This window comes from Cygnus olor, chromosome 1 (assembly GCF_009769625.2).
Source record: "Cygnus olor isolate bCygOlo1 chromosome 1, bCygOlo1.pri.v2, whole genome shotgun sequence".
Taxonomy (NCBI): domain Eukaryota; kingdom Metazoa; phylum Chordata; class Aves; order Anseriformes; family Anatidae; genus Cygnus; species Cygnus olor.
The window spans coordinates 639,572-655,832 of record NC_049169.1 but is presented as its reverse complement, the minus strand read 5'-3'; the positions used below and the strand labels follow the sequence as shown (position 1 = coordinate 655,832).

At 68.3% G+C, this 16,261-nt stretch overlaps 3 protein-coding genes across 4 annotated transcripts; all 3 read right to left on the bottom strand.

The window, feature by feature from the left end:
- Positions 1 to 913: 913 nt before the first annotated feature.
- Positions 914 to 5,739, bottom strand: LOC121063817 (thymidine phosphorylase). The gene is made up of 9 exons (XM_040544691.1): positions 4,885 to 5,739; positions 4,187 to 4,389; positions 3,970 to 4,068; positions 3,032 to 3,161; positions 2,771 to 2,889; positions 2,489 to 2,651; positions 1,844 to 2,074; positions 1,281 to 1,421; positions 914 to 1,173 (listed from the first exon to the last, which is right to left on the bottom strand). Exons 1-9 carry the CDS (start codon positions 5,678 to 5,680, stop codon positions 1,028 to 1,030), a joined length of 2,028 nt encoding a protein of 675 aa, XP_040400625.1. The 5' UTR covers positions 5,681 to 5,739; the 3' UTR covers positions 914 to 1,027.
- A 197-nt stretch (positions 5,740 to 5,936) lies between these two features.
- On the bottom strand, positions 5,937 to 8,340 carry ODF3B (outer dense fiber of sperm tails 3B). Of its 2 annotated transcripts, none has more exons than XM_040544721.1 (7): positions 8,262 to 8,340; positions 7,336 to 7,469; positions 7,038 to 7,241; positions 6,856 to 6,957; positions 6,388 to 6,509; positions 6,171 to 6,311; positions 5,937 to 6,085 (listed from the first exon to the last, which is right to left on the bottom strand). In XM_040544721.1, exons 2-7 carry the CDS (start codon positions 7,442 to 7,444, stop codon positions 6,008 to 6,010), a joined length of 756 nt encoding a protein of 251 aa, XP_040400655.1. In that variant the 5' UTR covers positions 7,445 to 7,469; positions 8,262 to 8,340; the 3' UTR covers positions 5,937 to 6,007. The 2 variants fall into 2 exon arrangements, with proteins under 2 accessions (XP_040400655.1, XP_040400645.1); XM_040544711.1 differs by lacking the exon at positions 8,262 to 8,340 and adding an exon at positions 7,722 to 7,758.
- A 507-nt stretch (positions 8,341 to 8,847) lies between these two features.
- On the bottom strand, positions 8,848 to 10,263 carry LOC121060692. The gene is made up of 2 exons (XM_040538704.1): positions 9,673 to 10,263; positions 8,848 to 9,553 (listed from the first exon to the last, which is right to left on the bottom strand). The coding sequence occupies exons 1-2, from the start codon at positions 10,261 to 10,263 to the stop codon at positions 9,254 to 9,256; spliced, it is 891 nt and encodes a 296-aa protein (XP_040394638.1). The 3' UTR covers positions 8,848 to 9,253.
- Between the last annotated feature and the right edge of the window lie 5,998 nt (positions 10,264 to 16,261).

Genomic DNA, 16,261 nt, shown 5'->3' with positions numbered 1-16,261 from the left:
CCCCCCCCCGTGCTGACAGAGGCGCCAGCAGACCCTTGCCAAGCGGAGAGAGGGCGCTGACAGCGTCAACTCGCGGGTGCCGATTAGCGTCCGCGCTAACTGCCGTGCACTGTGCTAATTAACTAAAGCGCCAAGCCTCGGGCCCCTCACCGAGGCCAGTCCCCGATAACGGTGCGAGCCCGTCCCCAGGAACTGGGAGGAACCGGTCCTGAGGGTGGGCGAGAGCCGCGAGCAGCGGGCAGCCGGCGGGGACGAGGAAGAGGCACCAGCCTTCGTCCCCTCTGAGGCCAGGAGTGGAAGAGCGGGGGCTCGCTTAATCGCGTTAGTGATCGCTAAATCAAACATTCATTAGTACTGAAGCCAGGAATGGAAGAATGGGGGGGTCGCTTAATCGCCGTAATAATTTCTAAATAAAATAATCATTATTATTGAATCCGGGGATGGAAGAACGGGGGCTCGCTAAATCGCATTAAAATAGATGTTGCTGAGTGTCTTTGCCTACTGCTGTGCAAATTAACCGAAACGAGGAGTCTGAGGGCCCCTCACAAAGGATGTTCCCTGACAAAAATGGGGAACCTGTCCCAAAAGCCAGCTGAGACCGACCCTGTGGGTTGGACGAGTGCCAAGGAGCAGCTGAGCCTGCACACAGGCAGGGGGTCAGCTGGTGGTGATGAAGAGGAGTTACCAGCCTTCATCCCCACGGCCCCCGGCGACCACCACCGGGAGACACTGCGCAAGGCGGGCGGGAGGAGCTGATGGAAATGACTCCTTGAATTAATTTTAATACGAAGCGGGGACCGGTTATGTGTACGTACAGGCGCATTGGGAAACTTCATGCGCATGCAGCTCTTTGCTGCGTATAGCCATGGCAAGTAGTCGCGTTGGGGCGCACGCGACTTTGGTGGGACTGCCCCCGTGCTGCCCAGCGCTGAATAAACACACCTACTTCACAGTCCTACTGATGGTGGAGCCCGCTTTCCTCAAGTCATCTGCCCGTCGTCATCGTCATCGCCGTCCCCGCGTGCGGTCAGGGCGCGCTGCGGGGCAGCACGGTCTCGGCGACGCGGGGCGCGGCGGTGCCGGTGCCGGTGCCCAGCAGCAGCGCGTCCTGCAGGGCCTGGCGCTGCTCTGCCCTCAGCGCCCCGTCGTGGTGCAGCCGCAGCCAGGGCTCCCCTATGGTCGGGCAGCACGTGGGCACAGGGTGGGGGGCACGGGGATGGGGGGCACGGGGATGGGGTATCCACGCCACCACCGTCACCCCCCTGCCGCCGCCCCCTTACCTTCCCGCAGGTGCTGCCCCACGGCCACCAGCACCTCGGCGCCCACGCGGGGGTTGATGGCTTCCCCGACGCGCGTCCGGCCGGCCCCCAGCTCGTGCAGCACGTGGGCCAGCGGCAGCGCCTCGATCCGCCGCACCGTGCCTGGGCCAGCAGCAGCGTCACCGCCGGCACCGGGCACCGGGGCGGCAGGGAGCAGCGGGGGGACACTGGGACGTGGGGGTGGTGGGGAGAAGCAGGGGGGCACTGGGATGCTGAGCAGTGGGGGTCACCGGTCCCGGGGGTGGCGGGGAGCATCAGGGGTGCACTGGGACGTGGGGGTGCTGAGCATCGGGGGGGCACCGGGCCTGGGGGTGGCGGGGAGCAGCGGGGGGACATCGGGACGTGGGGTGCTGAGCAGCGGGGGGGAACCAGCACATGGGGATCTGGGGCTTGGCAGAGGGCTGAGCACCCCTTGGTGCCCACAGGGGTGGTGCTGGGGGTCTGGGGCTCAGGGCATGGGCAGGGGGCACGGGGCTGCGGGTGGGGATGCAGGGTGCCGGCAGGGACCCCCGGCCCCCCCTCACCTTCGCGGGGCGCCAGCAGCTCCTCACGGGTGCCCGCCTGCCCCAGGACCTGGCGGCGCTGCTGGGGGGTCCCCGCGCAGAGCAGGCGGGCGGTGTCGGGGGGCACTCCCTGCGCCCCCAGCATGGCCTCGAAGGTGCGCAGGGCCGAGCCGTCGTCCAGCGCCTGCGCCAGCCGCTCCTGGCCCTGCTCCGCCGTCGGGGCCATCCCGCACTGCCACAGCAGCAGCCCGCCTGCGGGACATGGCACGGCGCTGGGACCCCTGTGCTCCCCCCACCCAGGGTGCAGGGAAGGGCTGGGGGCCAGGAGCAGCCCCCCAGCAATGAGTGGGGGGAGCCTGGGGGCTGGGGGCAGCGGTTAGGGGGCTACAAGGGGCAGGGGACATGGGTGGGGGTGTGGGGAGGACAGGGACCGGGAGCAGCAGCCTGGGGAGGAGGGTGAGAGCTCGAGGCACAGGGCAAGGGGCGGGGAGAGGGCTGGGGGCGCAGGACCTGGGGGGACACAGGATGGGGCAGGGAGCCCGGGCTGCGCGTGGGGCACAGGATGGGGGGGGACACGGGGGGGTCTGTGCACGGGTGCAGAGCTGGGGCAGGGGGCTCGTGCGTGGCCTTGGGCAGTGCCCACCCCGTCCCCGTCCCCGTCCTGACCCAGCACCGTCACCAGCTCCCGCAGGTCAGCGGGGCCGCCTCCCTCCAGGCACTGCAGCGCCTCCAGCACCTCCAGCGAGTTGCCCACGCAGCGCCCCAGGGGCTGGTCCATGCTGCTCAGCACGGCCGCCGTGCGGATGCCCAGCTCCTCGCCCACCGCCACCTGTGCGGGGGCACCGGGTGTCGTGGCGGGGCAGGATGCGGCCCCGGCACCCACCGGACCTGGGACGCCGGCCCCAGCGCTGTCCCCATGGGGATCCCGTGGGGGGGCCGTGGGCTCACCAGGCTCTGGGCCAGCTCCCGCGCGCTCTCCAGCGTGGGGTACAGCGCCGCACTCCCGAACTTGACGTCCAGCACCAGCGCCGAGATCTGCTCCGCCGCCTTCTTGCTCAGGATGGAGGCTGGGGACGGGGCAGCCTTGTGGGTCGCAGCAGCCCCGGCCCCACAGACCCAGCCCTACACCCACTCCTGGGGCCCTGCTTGGATGGGGGGGGGGGGGGGGTCCCGTCCCAATGCCCCCGCACGCCCCAGCCCCCCGGGTACCTGTGATGAGGGGGAGGCTGTCGACGGTGGCGGTGACGTCCCGCAGGCTGTACAGCACCCGGTCAGCCGGCACCAGCTCCTTGCTCTGCCCCACGATGCAGCAGCCCACCTGCTCCAGGATGCTCTGCATCTGTGGGGCCGGGGACATCGGTGTCCTGCATCCCGCATCCCACCCGCATCCTCCTCCTCATCCCCATCCCACGTCCCACCTGGGTCCCATCAGCTCCCCATATCCCATCCACATCCCGTGTCTGTCTCATCAGCATCCCACACCTCGTCTGCATCCCGCAGTCCTTCAGCATCCCGCATCCCATTGGTGTCTCACATCCATCAGCATCCCACATCCCATCCGTATCCTGCATCCCGTTGGCATCTTGCTTCCCATCCACATTCCATCAACATCCTGCGTCCCACTGGCATCCCACACCCTATTGGCATCCCACAACCCATCAGCACATCCCGCATCCCATCAGTGTCCCATGTCCCGCTCCATGCCATCCCGGCCCTGTGCCCCCTCCCCGCTCCCCCCTGCGCTGCCGCTGTTTCCCGTTGTCCCCTTACGGGCCACCCCCGGTGCAGTGTGCGTGGACCAGCGGGGTCTGTGAGCGCCGGGGTGACCCCAGTGCACCACCTGCCTGTCACGGCGGGGGTTAGGGGCAGCTGCCCCCACGGGCAGAGTCTTGGCTCCAGCCAAACGGGAATGGAGCGGCCCCGTGCCAGTGGGATGGGCAGAGGGCGTGTGGCCACTTGTCCCCATCCCCATCCCTGTCCTTGTCCCTGTCCCTGTCCCTGTCCCTGTCCCTGTCCCTGTCCCCATTCCCTGTCCCCATTCCCGTCCCCATCCCCGTCCCCATCCCCATCCCTGTCTCCATCCCCATCCCATCCCCGTCCCCACCCCTGTCCCTGTCCCATGTCCCCACCCCGTGTCCCCCCCGCACCTGCTCAGGGCTCTGGGAGACGCAGAAGCCGGGGATGGCCTCCAGCTTGTCCAGCGTGCCCCCGGTGTGCCCCAGCCCGCGGCCGCTGATCATGGGCACCTGCGGGCGCAGGCGGGTGGGCGCAGGCGGCGGCGCGGGGACCCTGCGGTGCCGCTCCGTCCCCGTCCCCATCCCCGTCCCCGTCCCCGTCCCTGTCCCCGTCCCCGTCCCCGCTCACCTTGCAGCCGCACGCAGCCAGGGCAGGGGCCAGGGCCAGGCTGACCTTGTCCCCGACGCCGCCCGTCGAGTGCTTGTCCACCAGCCGCCCCCGCCAGCCCGGCGGCCAGGCCAGCAGCCGGCCCGAGGCCGCCATGGCGCGCGTCAGCGCCAGCGTCTCCTGCGCGTCCATGCCCCGCAGCCAGATGGCCATCAGCATGGCGCCTGGGGGCGGGGTGGGGAGCCCAGTGACCCCCGCCTGGGAGCCCCCAGTGCCCCCAGTGCCCCCCACCTGGGACCCCCCAGTGCCCCCCAGTGCCCCCAGCCACGTCCCCCCCCTGTGTCCTACTCCCTTTTGCTGCCTCCCCGTGCCAGGAGCCCCCCTGCCCCCCCATCCCTCTCACATCCCCTCAGCGTGTCCCCAGCCTTTGTCCCCCCAGCCCTGCCACGCCCCAGCTGCCTTTGGCTGTGTCCCTGTGCCAGGTCCCCTGGCTGTGTCCTCCCCAGGGATGTCCCCGGGTGTGTCCCCCATGCCCTATTCCCCACCATGTCCCCGTGCCATGTCCCGTACCGTGCCCCAGCTGCTCCCATGCCTCACTTGCCCCCTGCCTAGTGACATCCCCCCGCCACCAGCCCCCTCCTGCCTTCCCCTTGTCCTGTTCCAGGTCCCCCCAGTGCACTCCCGTGCTATGTCCCCCCCTGGCCCCGCCATGCCCCCACCGATCTGGCCCTGCTCCGCAGAGCCCTCGGTCACGCCGCGCACGAAGCTCTGTATCTCCTCGTCCCGCAGCCGCTCGCCGTCCCGCTTCCTGCGGATGAGGGCCGGGAGGGAGACCTGGGCGTCCATCGCTGCTCCCCTGCCGCTGTCACCGCTTCCGTGCCACCGGCACCGCTGCGCCGCCTGCCCAGCCTGGCCCCGTGCCCGCGTCACGGAGGCGCCTTGGGCACTGGACTCTGCCCCCAGGGCAGGGAGCGAGGTGGCAGGGCTGGGGCTGGGGCTGGGTGCCCTTGTCCCTTCCTGGCTGCCCCCAGTGTCTCGGTTCCCGACAGTGACGTGGGGCAGGTGCAGGGCTCTGCGTGTCTCCGCCTGCCTTGGCACTGCGTGCGGCTCAGCACCCTCCACACCCATGGCACCCGGGGTGGGTGCGGCACCCACAGGTCCCACGGTGCCCACAGCACCCCACGGTAGGTGCAGCACCCAAGGCGCCCTCAGCACCCCTGGCACCCCAGTCCTGCAGTGCCTTGCTGATGAGCGTCCCCTCCCTGTCCCCACAGGGCCGTGGTGACAGTGGCACGGCCACTGCGGTGGCGCAGGACACAGGAGGCAGCGGAACGGCCCTGACCCGATCGCTCCCAGCCCCACCCGTGCCCGTGGTGCCAGCACCCATGGGGCTGTGGCAAGAGTGGCTGCAGAGTCACCGGGCTCAGCAGGAGACATGGGGTGGCAGGGGGCACCTGTGGGGATGGGAGGACAAGGGGTAAAGGGATGTGAGGGACATGGGGGCTTGGGGAGCATGAGGGGACACAGGGAGATAGGGAATGCATGGGGACACAGGGATGGGATGGGATGGGATGGGATGGAGATGAGATAGGACAAGATAGGGAGGGAACAGGATGGGATGGAGCAGCCAGGCTGGGGCAGCCCTGGGCATGGTGGGGCTGGTGATCCCCACCTCCCGTTGCTCCCCAACCCACCCCCTTGTTCCCCAGCTCTCCCAGAGCCCCAGACGAGACGGGGCAGGCGCAGCCCCGGTCCCGGCGACGCGCTGAGACACGAGGCGAGCGACTGAGTCTTTCGGCACCGATCTTTTGCCATCAGAGGCCGACCGCCCCCATGACCCCCCTAGTCGGGCACGTCCACGATGAGCGGGGTCAGGTAGTCCGAGTGCCGGATCCCGAACGTCAGCCCCTGCGGCCGGCCCTGGGGGCGAGGCGGTGGTGAGGGCTGGGGGCTGCCCCCCGTGTCCCCACCGCCGCGCCCCGCGGTGCCGCTACCGTGGCCTCACCGTGCTGGGGTTGTATGCACCGGGCCCCGGCTTGATGGTGCTGTCCCCGGGGGGTGGGTTGCGCGCCAGCATGCTGTACTGCGGCGCCCGGCTCTTGTAGACGTTGGCGTCCACCACGCGGTAGTTGCAGGGTCCTGGTGTCTGTGGGCAGAGGGGGGTGGTGATGCCTTGCTGCTGCCCCCCCAGGTGCCCCCCTGGCCCTCTGGCCCCCCCTCACCTTGCACAGGTCCTCGTAGAAGGCGCCCACATTGCTGCGTCCTGGCATGGAGTAGTTGGGGGCCGAGCTCTTGCTGACGATGCGGGGCCCCAGCATGGGGGGCAGGCGGTACGCGGCGGGGCCTGGGGGGGCGAGGGGATCAGGGGGTCCTGGGGGGATCGGGGAATGGCGGGCGGCAGGCTTTGACCCGGGGGGGGGCGGGCAGAGGGGCTCAGCCTGGGGATGGGGGGGCTCAGGCAAGGGATGGAGGGCTCGATTCAGGGATGGGGGTCTCAGCCTAGGGATGGGGGGGCTCAGTCTGGGCATGGCGGGGGCTCAGCCTGGGGATGGGGGCTCAGCTCAGGGGTGGGGGGCTCAATTCAGGTATGAGGGTCTCATAACAGGGATGGGGGGGCTCAGCCCAGAGATAGGGGCTCAGCCCAGCCTGGGGGAGCCGGGGGGCTCAGCCCACCCCCCCGTTTCTCATACCTGGTGTCTGGTCGCTGGTGAACTCCTTGGTGCGGGAGCGCAGGGAGTAGCCGGGCGCGGAGGGGAATGCCCATTTCCCTGCCTTCTCCGGTGAGTAGCAGCCTGCAGCGGGGCGAGAGCAGCACGGCCACGTGGGGAGGGGGCTCCCGCCTGCCTCCCCCCACACCATCAGGGCTCCCCACCTGGCCCGGGCGTCCGGAAGGGCTCCAGGTCCCGGGGGCGGCCGTAGATGGAGTACGCTGGGATCCCGTCCTTGCCCTTGGCGGTGGTCCTGGGGGGCAGCATGTACGCGGGCCCCGGGGAGCGGTCGTCCCGGTGCTGCGCCGTGCGGGCGCCGAAGCTGTAGGCGGGCGCGCGGTGCCGGGACGGGTCGTGCAGCCGGTACCCTGCGTGGGATGGGGGGCATGGTGGGCACGGGACCCCCTCGTCCCCCCATGGCACCAGAACAACCCTCCCACACCCTCCCACCCCCCCACTCACCGACATTGGTGGGGAGCCCGTACTTGGGCCCGGGGCTGCTGTAGAGGGCGGCGATGGGGCCGCGGGGGCGGTGGGGTCTCCAGGTGCCCACCCAGGCGCTGGTCGACATGGCGGGCACACGGCTCTGCCCGGCCCTGCACGGAGTAAGCGCGGCCTGTCAGCGGGTGCCCACCTCGGGGGGCTCACTGAGGGATGTGTCCCCCCCTCCCCACCCCCCCTCCCCTCCCCTCCTCTCCCCTCCCCTCCCCTCCCCTCCCCTCCCTGCCACCCAGCCCCCAGCAGGGTCCCGGTCCCCAGGAGTGGTGCCCCCCGTCTGGGTGCTGTGCGGTGTCCCAGTCCCCGTCCCCATCCGCGTCCCCCTGCAGCAGGGCCAGGGCCGGGCTCACCCCGCGGAGGTCCTGGGGCACAGACGAGCAGCCGGGGTGTCACAATGGCCCCCGTGGGTGGGGGGCTCTGGGTTCTACCCGCCCCCCCCCCCCCCCCCCCCACACGCACACACTCCGGTACCCGTGGGGCTGAGCAGAGGCCGTGCCCTGGCTCCTGGGGCAAAGGACCCCGGGATTGCCCCCGGGATCGCCCCCAAGTGCTGGGGGAGCCCCAGCAGCCCAGGACTGAACCAGGAGGAGCGGGACCCAGCTCCCACTGGATGTAGCCCCAGCACCCCCAGATGCAGCCCCCAGCACCCCCTGGATTCAGTCCCAGCACCCCCTGGATTCAGCCCCCAGCACCCCCAGGATGCAACCCCAGCACCCCCTGGATGTAGCCCCCAGCATCCCCTGGATGCAGCCCCAGGACCTCTGGATGCAGACCCAGCACCCCCCAGATGCAGCCTCAGCACCCCCAGAATGAAACCCCTGCACCCCACAGATGTAGCCCCAGCATTTAGGGTCGGAGCCCCCCCAGACCAAGCAGGGGTCGCCCCTTACCGTCTCTGCCCGGGTTTGGGAGCTGTGGGCCCGTCCCCTGCCCGTTACTACGGCACCCGGGACAACAAACGGCGCCTGCAGCCCTGCGCAGGGCTGGGACCTGCGGCTACGGCCACCCGGCCCCCTTGTGTCCTGGGGGGCTGCAGGCAGGGGGCTGCCCCACTGCGGGGCCAGGCTGCGCCCGGGGTCACGGGCGTGGGGGGGCTGCGGGGTCAGGGAGAGGTCACAGGGGTCCCCCGTGGCCATGGGGTCCCTCTGGGACTGCAGGAGCCCCACTGGGGGCTTGCGGGTCTCTGAGGCCAAGGGGTCTCATGGGGTCCGTGGGGGTGGGCAGTGCACTGCAGGGCTGCCCAGAGACTCCCTGTGCTGTCCCCGTCCCCATCCCCACCCCATCCCTGTCCCCATCCCATCCCATTTCATCCCATCTCATCTGGGACCAGGCTGAGCTCAGGGCCTTTATTGGGGGCAGGAGGCTGTGCCCGGGTGGGCAGGGGCAGGCGGGGCAGGCGGGGCAGGCACCGCAGGTGCTGCGGGCACTGCAGGCAACACGGGTGCTGCGGGCACTGCGGGCAACACGGGTGCTGCAGGCACTGCGGGCACCGCGGGTGCTGCGGGCAGTGCAGGCACTGTGTTGCTCTAGGAGAGGGACTTGCAGATGAAGGGTTTTCTGTCGCTGCAGGCTTCTGCTTCCCACGTGGTGAAATCTGGAAGGGAAAGGCGCCGTGACCCCCCAGCACAGCCCACCCCGCCGGCAGCCAGCACCGGGCCCCGGCACGCGCAGGGCCAGGTCCTGCGGTTGCCAGCCCAGGGCACCGAGCGAGTGTGGGCACGTGCGTGTGTGTGCACATATCTGTGTGTGTGTGCACACATCTGGGGGTGTGTGCATGTGTGCAAATGATGAGCACCTGTGCATGCAGTGTGTATGTGCACTTGTGTGCATATGTGCACATGTAGTGGGCAGGCGTGCACAGTGGGGCTGTGGGCACATGTATTCATGTTGGCAGCATGCACGTGTGCTCACAGAGCACGCCCATGTGTGTGCACGTATCTGTGTGTGCATGCACAAGCCACCCAAGGACCGCCCCAGCCATGGCCACGAGGCTGCGGGGCTCGGTCAGTGCCGCGCACGGTGGCGGTGTTGCTGGTGGCGGTGCCGCCGGTGGCGGTGCCCCGGTGCCGGGCTCACCCGTGGAGTCTTGCAGCGCGGCGCAGGCTCTCCGCCTGCTGAGGGCCGCCCGGTGCCAGGAGTTGTACGCCACCGCCGTGCCGTCCGACCACTGCCAGCTGCGGCTCTGCGGGGGGACAGGGCAGTGCTGGGACCCCCGGGGAGTCCACGCACCCCCAGCCTGGAAACGTCCCGGGGCTGCCTCAGAGAGGGGGGTCCGGGGCCCTTTCCCGGGGCTTTGCTCACCCGCGGAGGCCGGTGGAGGCCGATCCAGACCTCCTCGTCCAGCTCCTCCTCGCTGGCGTCGCTGGAGCGGGAGGAGAAGAGCAGGTCCACCACGGCCTGCAGCTCCTCCTCGCTGTGCACCGAGGCCAGGTGGGTCCCGGAGCCGAAGCGCCGGCAGAAGGCCTGCAGCAGGGAGGGCAGCGTGACCCCGGCCCCCACCTCCCCAGGAGGAGGGCGGTGGGAGCAGTGCCGGGGCTGTGGGGATGTGGGGACGCGTGGTGCCTGGCACCCCTGTGTGCTCTGCCTTGGCGCAGAGCAGCAGTGCCACAGTGGTGGCAGCCGGTCCGGCGAGGGAAGGGAGCCCTTGGAGAGGGTCCCCGTCCTGGGGTGGCCCCAGGACGCTGTGACACGACCCCCCAGGGCCGCAGAGCCCAGCTGCCGCCCGCATCGTGCCCTGCAGCCCCTTACCTCGGCCCTGCTCCAGCTCAGCTCCCAGGGGAAGAAGCCGAGGCAGCCCCCGCTGACGGGCACCCAGCCTGGGGTGCAGTCGGACAGCTCCTGCCCTGCAGAGGGACGGGGTGAGCGAGGGGCAGTGGGGGCATAGCGGGGCATGGCGGGGCGTGGGGGGGCATGGGGCACTCACCCCACAGCGCAGGGACCAGCAGCAGGCAGCCCAGCAGCCAGAGCCCCGGCGTCCACATCGGTGCCATGTCGCTTCCCTGGGAGGACACCTGGGACGGGGCCCGCTCAGCACCCTGCTCCTGGGGGCTGCCTCGGCTGAGCCCCCCACCCCTATTGACCCAGGGGCTGGGGGTGGCGGGGCCTCCCCTTGTGCCCAGGTTGGAGCGGGGGGCTCAGGCAGGGGTGCGTGGGGACCCCAGCACCGTGGGTGTGGGCACCATCGAGTGGGGGAGCAGGGAGCATGGGTGCAGGGTGGGGAGCAGGGTGCAGGGGCACGGGGTGCAGGGATGCGTGGTGTGTGGGGGGTGTGGGGTGCAGGTGTTCAGGGATGCAAGGTGGGGGGGCACAGGATGTGAGCTGCAGGGTGCAAGGTGTGGGGTGCAGGGTTACAGGGGCGCAAGGTGCAGAATGTGAGGTGCAAGGTGCAGGGTTGCTAGGGTGCAAGGTGCAAGGGTGCAAGGTGCAAGGACGCTGGAGTGCAGGCTGTGGAGTGCAGGGTGTGAGGATCAGGGCACTTCATTGTGGGTCTGTGGGTGCAGGGGTGTAGGGAACAAGGACACCGGCCACAGGAATGAAGGTTACAGGTGGTGTGGGGTAGCAGTGCTGGGGCACAGAGGTGCAAGGATGCAACTTACAGGGGTGCGGGGTTACCGGGATGCAGGGTGCAGGGATATAGAGCGCAGGGATGCAAAGTTCAGTGATGCGGGGTGCAGGCTTTCAGTGTGCAGAGCTGTGGGGTGCAGGGATGAAGAGTGCAGGTTTGCAGGGTGGAGGTTTGTGGGGTACAGGGCTGTGACGTGCAGGGCTGTGATGTGCAGGGTTGTGGGGTGCAGCGTTGTGGGGTGCAGGTTTGCAGGGCGCAGGGTTGCAGGGTGCAGGGTTGCAGGGTGCAGGTTTGCAGGGTGCAGGGATGCAGGATGCAGGTTTGTGGGGTGCAGGGATGCGGGGTGCAGTCTGCAGGGGACCCCAGACTGCTGTGGGGCCAGGAGCCTGTGGCTGAGCAGAGGAGCGGGAGTGCAGCCTCCCCTTGCCAGCGACACCCCGGGTGCGGTGGGCAGGGGCAGTGGGGGGCTCACCTGTGTCCGGCGGCAGCAGCAGCGCTCGTGTCCAGGCTCCGGGCGGTCAGTGGCAGCCCCGGGGGTTTTTATCCCTGCGAGGGCAGGGAGGGTCTATGGGGAGGCACAACACAAGTGGCACGAAAATGTCATCCCTTCCCCAAAGCAAACAGGGATCACGCACGGCGGCCTCATCGACGCACTTGGGAGAGGCAGCGGCGTGTGTCCAGCGCTGCCGGCCTTTGATGGGGCGGGTGGGGGGGGCCTGGCCCCCCTCTGCTGTCGTCCTCACCGGGCACGGGGTGGCTGCGCGGGTGCCAAGCCGGAGACAAGGCGCGCTGCGTGGCTGCGTGGCCGCGTGGCCGCAGGCCCCACTCGCCCCGGTGCTGCTCGGTGGGGCCGGGGGAGTCTCCGGCTCCGTGGCACCGGGTGCGGCCCTGCGCTGATGCTGCCCGCGTTCACGCCCCGCGATCAAACGCCTCTGCCCGTGCCATGGCAGGCGCCAGGCCCTGCGCCAAGCCTGCCGGTGTGCCAGGAAAGCCCCGTGCCCGGAGCCTGCGGGGGGGCTCCAGGATGGGGAAATGGGGAAAAGGGGGGGGTCCCGGTGCCAACGGCTGCAGAGGTGCTGTGCGCCCAGGTGGCTCGGGGCAGGGGCAGAGCCCAGCACAGCACCGGTGTCATCCCGGCCACAGCGTGCTCCCAGCAGCCTGGCACTGGGCATGGTGTGGGGTGGTGTGAGGGGGGCTTGGGGGGCTGCAGGCACCGGTTGTAGCTTTGCCAGGCTGACTGCTGGCACCCAGGTACACTGCGCAGTGCCACCTGGCCCCGTGGGGCCGCAGGAGGCTCGAGGCTGTGTTTTCTCCCAGGTCCCCCCAGCTCTGCCTTCCGTCCCTGGCCCCTTGGTCCTGCTGCCAGCCGGCGCTGCAGGGCACGGCAGGTCTGGGACAGGTTTGGGGGCCCTGGGCAGAACGAGGACACTACTGAGCTGTAGTTACAATTAAAGCCGTGTTGTTTCGCAGAGCTCTGCAGTGGTGCAGCACAGGGTTTGTGTTTGGCACAGCTCGGGGCACCCAGCGGCGCTGCTGAGCACAGCCCCAGGGCGAGGAGAGGGGGCACTGCTCACACTGCCCCCTCCATGGCACCGGTGGCTTGTTTGGCGATTCAGCATGAGGTAAAACAGCGCTGGGGCAGCCAGCAGTCACATTGCTCAGATCATGGACACGATTTCTCAAGTGGGTAACGAATCCGATGGTTGGTGTTGCTCACGCCAACTGCCGCCAGATGCCAGACACGGGTGGCTGGCAGAGCTGGCTCCCCGAGCACCTCGGTGCCGACCTCATTCGGCATCGCCACCGCCCAGCACCCCGAGTTACCGCCTGCAGCCTCCCAAAGCACATTGACAGGACACAGCCCCGTCAGGATGCCCAGGGCACAAACTCAGCCTGGGAGGGAAGAGGAGCAGCAGTACCGGCACGCTGCCCTGCCGTCGCACCCCAGGGCAGTTCCAAGGTAACTGCAGCAACCGTGCGCAAGCTTGCAGTGGTTCTGACCTAGAAACATCCTGGACCTGCAATAACGAATCCACAGTTGCAGACAGCGGTGTTTTTGGTAGTCTGGAACTCAGGATGCTTACAGGGAGTGTGATGGTACAATTGACAAGACCCCGTAATGTCACCGGCCCTGGCTGTACGCGCTGTAGTTTGCAGAGTGGTGGTTGGCTGCGTGCTAATGATAATTAGGAAACAAACAGCCCAGAAGGCACGTCTGGCTGTGCAGATCACCACCTCTCTCAGAGAAGCCCGTTAAGCCGAATGTGCTTCATAAAATTCGATTGCCCTCCCTGTGCGGTGCTCGCCTGCCCGCACGGCAATGACTCGGCTGGCCGCTGGCACAGGGGGGCTCTGGCTCTGTGGCGCTGGTGCCCACAAGAGGCACTGGAACCACAGCACGTCTTGCTCCATCAGCATTTCGACCTAAAAATGTAATATTTCACTTTCTGCACAGCCAGCACCTTGCACCTAACAGGTGCAAAGCGTTTAACCCAGCAGGAAGGCCAGCCAAGCTTCGCCAGCTGGTGCCTGTGACGTTTCCAGCTCTGGGTGCTGGAAGGATCAGCAGCCTGAGGCTGATTCACTCTTACAGTCCAAAACCACTGGGCCTCGGACTGTCCTTCGGCCTCTCAAGGAGGGGTTTGTGAGCCAAAAAGTAGCACCTGCCATATTTAAGCTACCAAACCCAAAGGAATCGAACACGGTGCAATCACCACTCCTGGTGACGGGAACCTGCCGGGTGACTCAGGGCCAGCGGCTCCATGGGGCTGGGGGCCCAGACCCCGCAGTGGGCTCAGCTGTGGTACCGGGGTGACCTCAAGGGGAGCAGAAGTTGGTGACACCTGCTCCAAGAGCTGGTGTCTGAGCCCACAGAAGTGCCTGAGTATCTGCACCGGAGGTGTAAAGGCACTTGCTGCCTGCCCAGGGGCACGACCCAGCTGCACCCTGCCCGTGTCACCTGGCAGCCCCCGGCCCCAGGACACTGCCTGGCTGAGGCTGGGGTCACACAGCCTCCCGGCCCCCCCTCCCCCAGCAGGGCCCCCCCAGCCAGTGCCCAGCCCCATGTCCAGGCGGGTTTGGAGACCGCTCAGGAGGAGACCCCCCAGCCCCTGGTCCCGGTGCCAGGTCCCAGCCCCGTCCTCGTGCAGCTCCCTGCGGGTCCGAGGGCCGTGGGGGAGCCCCCCCGGAGCCGCCCCCTCCCCAGGCCGAGCAGCCCCAGCTCCCGCAGCCTCTCCTCGGAGCAGGGGGGCTCCAGGCCCTGCAGCACGCTGGGGGCCCTGCGCTGGGCTCTCTCCTGCAGCCCCATGCCTCTCCTGTACCAGGGTCCCAGCAATGGACCCAGTTCAGAGCCCTTGGTGTGGGATGGGAACGCCGCACCCCCTCCTCCACCTAAGGACCCAGGAGCTGGGCCAGGCGGTCCCCAGCGGGAGCAGGACCAAGCGCTGGCACTCAGGGCAAGTGCCGAGGGTCTGGGCTGGAGACCCCGCGGGTGCACGGGGCCCTGGTCCCGATCCCTCAGCCGAGGAGGTCACCGCGTCCTGCTTCACCTGGCGCCGCCCGTGGTCCCCGCCTGGCACCGCTCGCTGCGGATGTGGTGCGGGCAGCCACAATGCTGCCAGTGGCACTGAGTGTGGCACTGAAACTGGCACTGAAACGCTGGCAGACGTCTCTCGCTGTCCACAGGCTGCAGCTCTAACAGCAGGAAGCGAGACAGCTTTATTCGAAAACGACAGGAACAGCCTAAGTCAGTAATATTCGCTTAGGAAAGTCTCGGTGAAATCTCCTCATAAAACACATTTTGTACCTTTCCTTGCCTTCTTATCAATGTGCAGACTGCAGGGAAGGGAATGGTTTTGCATGCTTTGGTTAAAGTTGTTTTCTTTCTGTATCCCTCAAAATCCAACAAAATGAAGGGATGACTCGAGACTAGCCTGCAAACTGGTACATGAGGCTGACCTGTTTTTGGGGAGCCATGGGCGCGAGGCACCTGGGAGCTGCTCACCTCCCTGCCCCAGCGGCTCTGCTGCCCCGGCACGAGGGCGGCCCCGAGCCCCATGGGGATGGGGACAGGGACAGGGGCACAGCCGGGGTCAGCCGTGGCTGTGGGGCACGGGGATGTGGCAGGACATGGTAGGACATGATGGACGTGCTGGCAGCGGTGTGACCTGGAGCACCCGCGGTGCATCCCTGCTTCCCAAGCCCCAGCACTGCCCCTGCCCCCTGCGCTGCTTGCTGTGCGGTCAGAGAGCCGCAATTGCCTCCTGGACACCCCAACTTCGGGTCACCCCCGAGCCTTATCAGTAACCTGGCCGTGAACTGCTCCCAGGCAGCCGCTGTGGTCCCCAAGCAGCCCGGACCCTCCACCAGCAGCATGACGGGCACACTGCCCCCAGCCCCTGCCCCATCCCTGCCTGGGGCTGCCCCTGGGCCCCCTGCCCTGCAGGTGGGGAGCAGGAACGGTCTGATAGCTCCCTTGTCACACACTGCACCGAGGGCAGCCCGGCAGGCACAAGCAGGAGTAGTGCGTGGGGCTGGGCACGGACACAAGTGAGCAGGGGCAGGACGGGGATGGGGACAGGGACAGGGACGGATACAGGGATGTCGTGCCAGAGGCACTTGGCACTTATGCAGCAGGGACCGCTGGCTGTCCCACTTCTTATTTTGACCACAAACTGTACAAGACCCCCAGATTCCTCTCCATGCCTCTCCTTTAATCCTTCCTCCCTCTCCTCCTACGGAATCAGACTGACTCCTGCACCCCCCCACACCCCCATCCCTTGTGCACGCTTTGCCTTCCCGCGGGCAGGGAATCCCCCACCCTGCCGCCTGCGCTGTGCTCCCTGAGGGGTTCTTGGTGCTCGCTGCTGCGTCGTCTGCGCATCCCACGAGGGCTGCCCCGTCCCTTATCACGGCCACTGAGCTCCAGGTAAATACCTGAGTCTCTGAAAGCGGCCACGGCAAACACAGGCGCGCTTTGGCTGATAAGGGGGAGGATAATTTCCTGCTTTGGTGATAACCGCTTGGCAGATCCGGGGGTTTCCCCCAAAAAGCCCCTGACCCCATGGCCCGGTGCAGCCCTGGTGCCCCCATGGCGATATGCAGCCGGGGGGAGTGCGGGGGGCTGAGGGCCCCTCTCCACCCCGGCACGGCCCCGGGCAGCAGCACCACTGGTCCCGGTGCTGGGCTCGTGACCCTGGCACTCGAGGGGCTGCAGTCCCGGTGCTGAGGCTGGGGCAGGATCCAGCCGTGCCCAGGGTGGGCGACGTCCTCGTGCGCTGGGGGCCTCGGGGTTGTGGGAGAAGTGCCACAGGGGTCTCTGTGCCC

What these genes read in the sequence shown, in the direction of transcription:
- LOC121063817 (XM_040544691.1), bottom strand. Translation starts at nt 5,680, where the DNA reads ATGCTCCCCAAGCCCCCATGTCCCTCACATCCCTTTACCCCTTGTCCT. An exon ending in CAGCCTCCCCCTCATCACAG is followed by an intron (nt 2,890 to 3,031) that starts GTACCCGGGGGG and finishes CCCCGTCCCCAG; the next exon opens with CCTCCATCCTGAGCAAGAAG. An exon ending in GGAGCTGGTGACGGTGCTGG is followed by an intron (nt 2,075 to 2,488) that starts GTCAGGACGGGG and finishes CATGTCCCGCAG; the next exon opens with GCGGGCTGCTGCTGTGGCAG.
- LOC121060692 (XM_040538704.1), bottom strand. Translation starts at nt 10,263, where the DNA reads ATGCCCCGCTATGCCCCCACTGCCCCTCGCTCACCCCGTCCCTCTGCA. An exon ending in GCCTCCACCGGCCTCCGCGG is followed by an intron (nt 9,554 to 9,672) that starts GTGAGCAAAGCC and finishes GTCCCCCCGCAG; the next exon opens with AGCCGCAGCTGGCAGTGGTC.
- ODF3B (XM_040544721.1), bottom strand. Translation starts at nt 7,444, where the DNA reads ATGTCGACCAGCGCCTGGGTGGGCACCTGGAGACCCCACCGCCCCCGC. An exon ending in CGGGCTCCCCACCAATGTCG is followed by an intron (nt 7,242 to 7,335) that starts GTGAGTGGGGGG and finishes CATCCCACGCAG; the next exon opens with GGTACCGGCTGCACGACCCG. An exon ending in TCTACGAGGACCTGTGCAAG is followed by an intron (nt 6,312 to 6,387) that starts GTGAGGGGGGGC and finishes CTCTGCCCACAG; the next exon opens with ACACCAGGACCCTGCAACTA.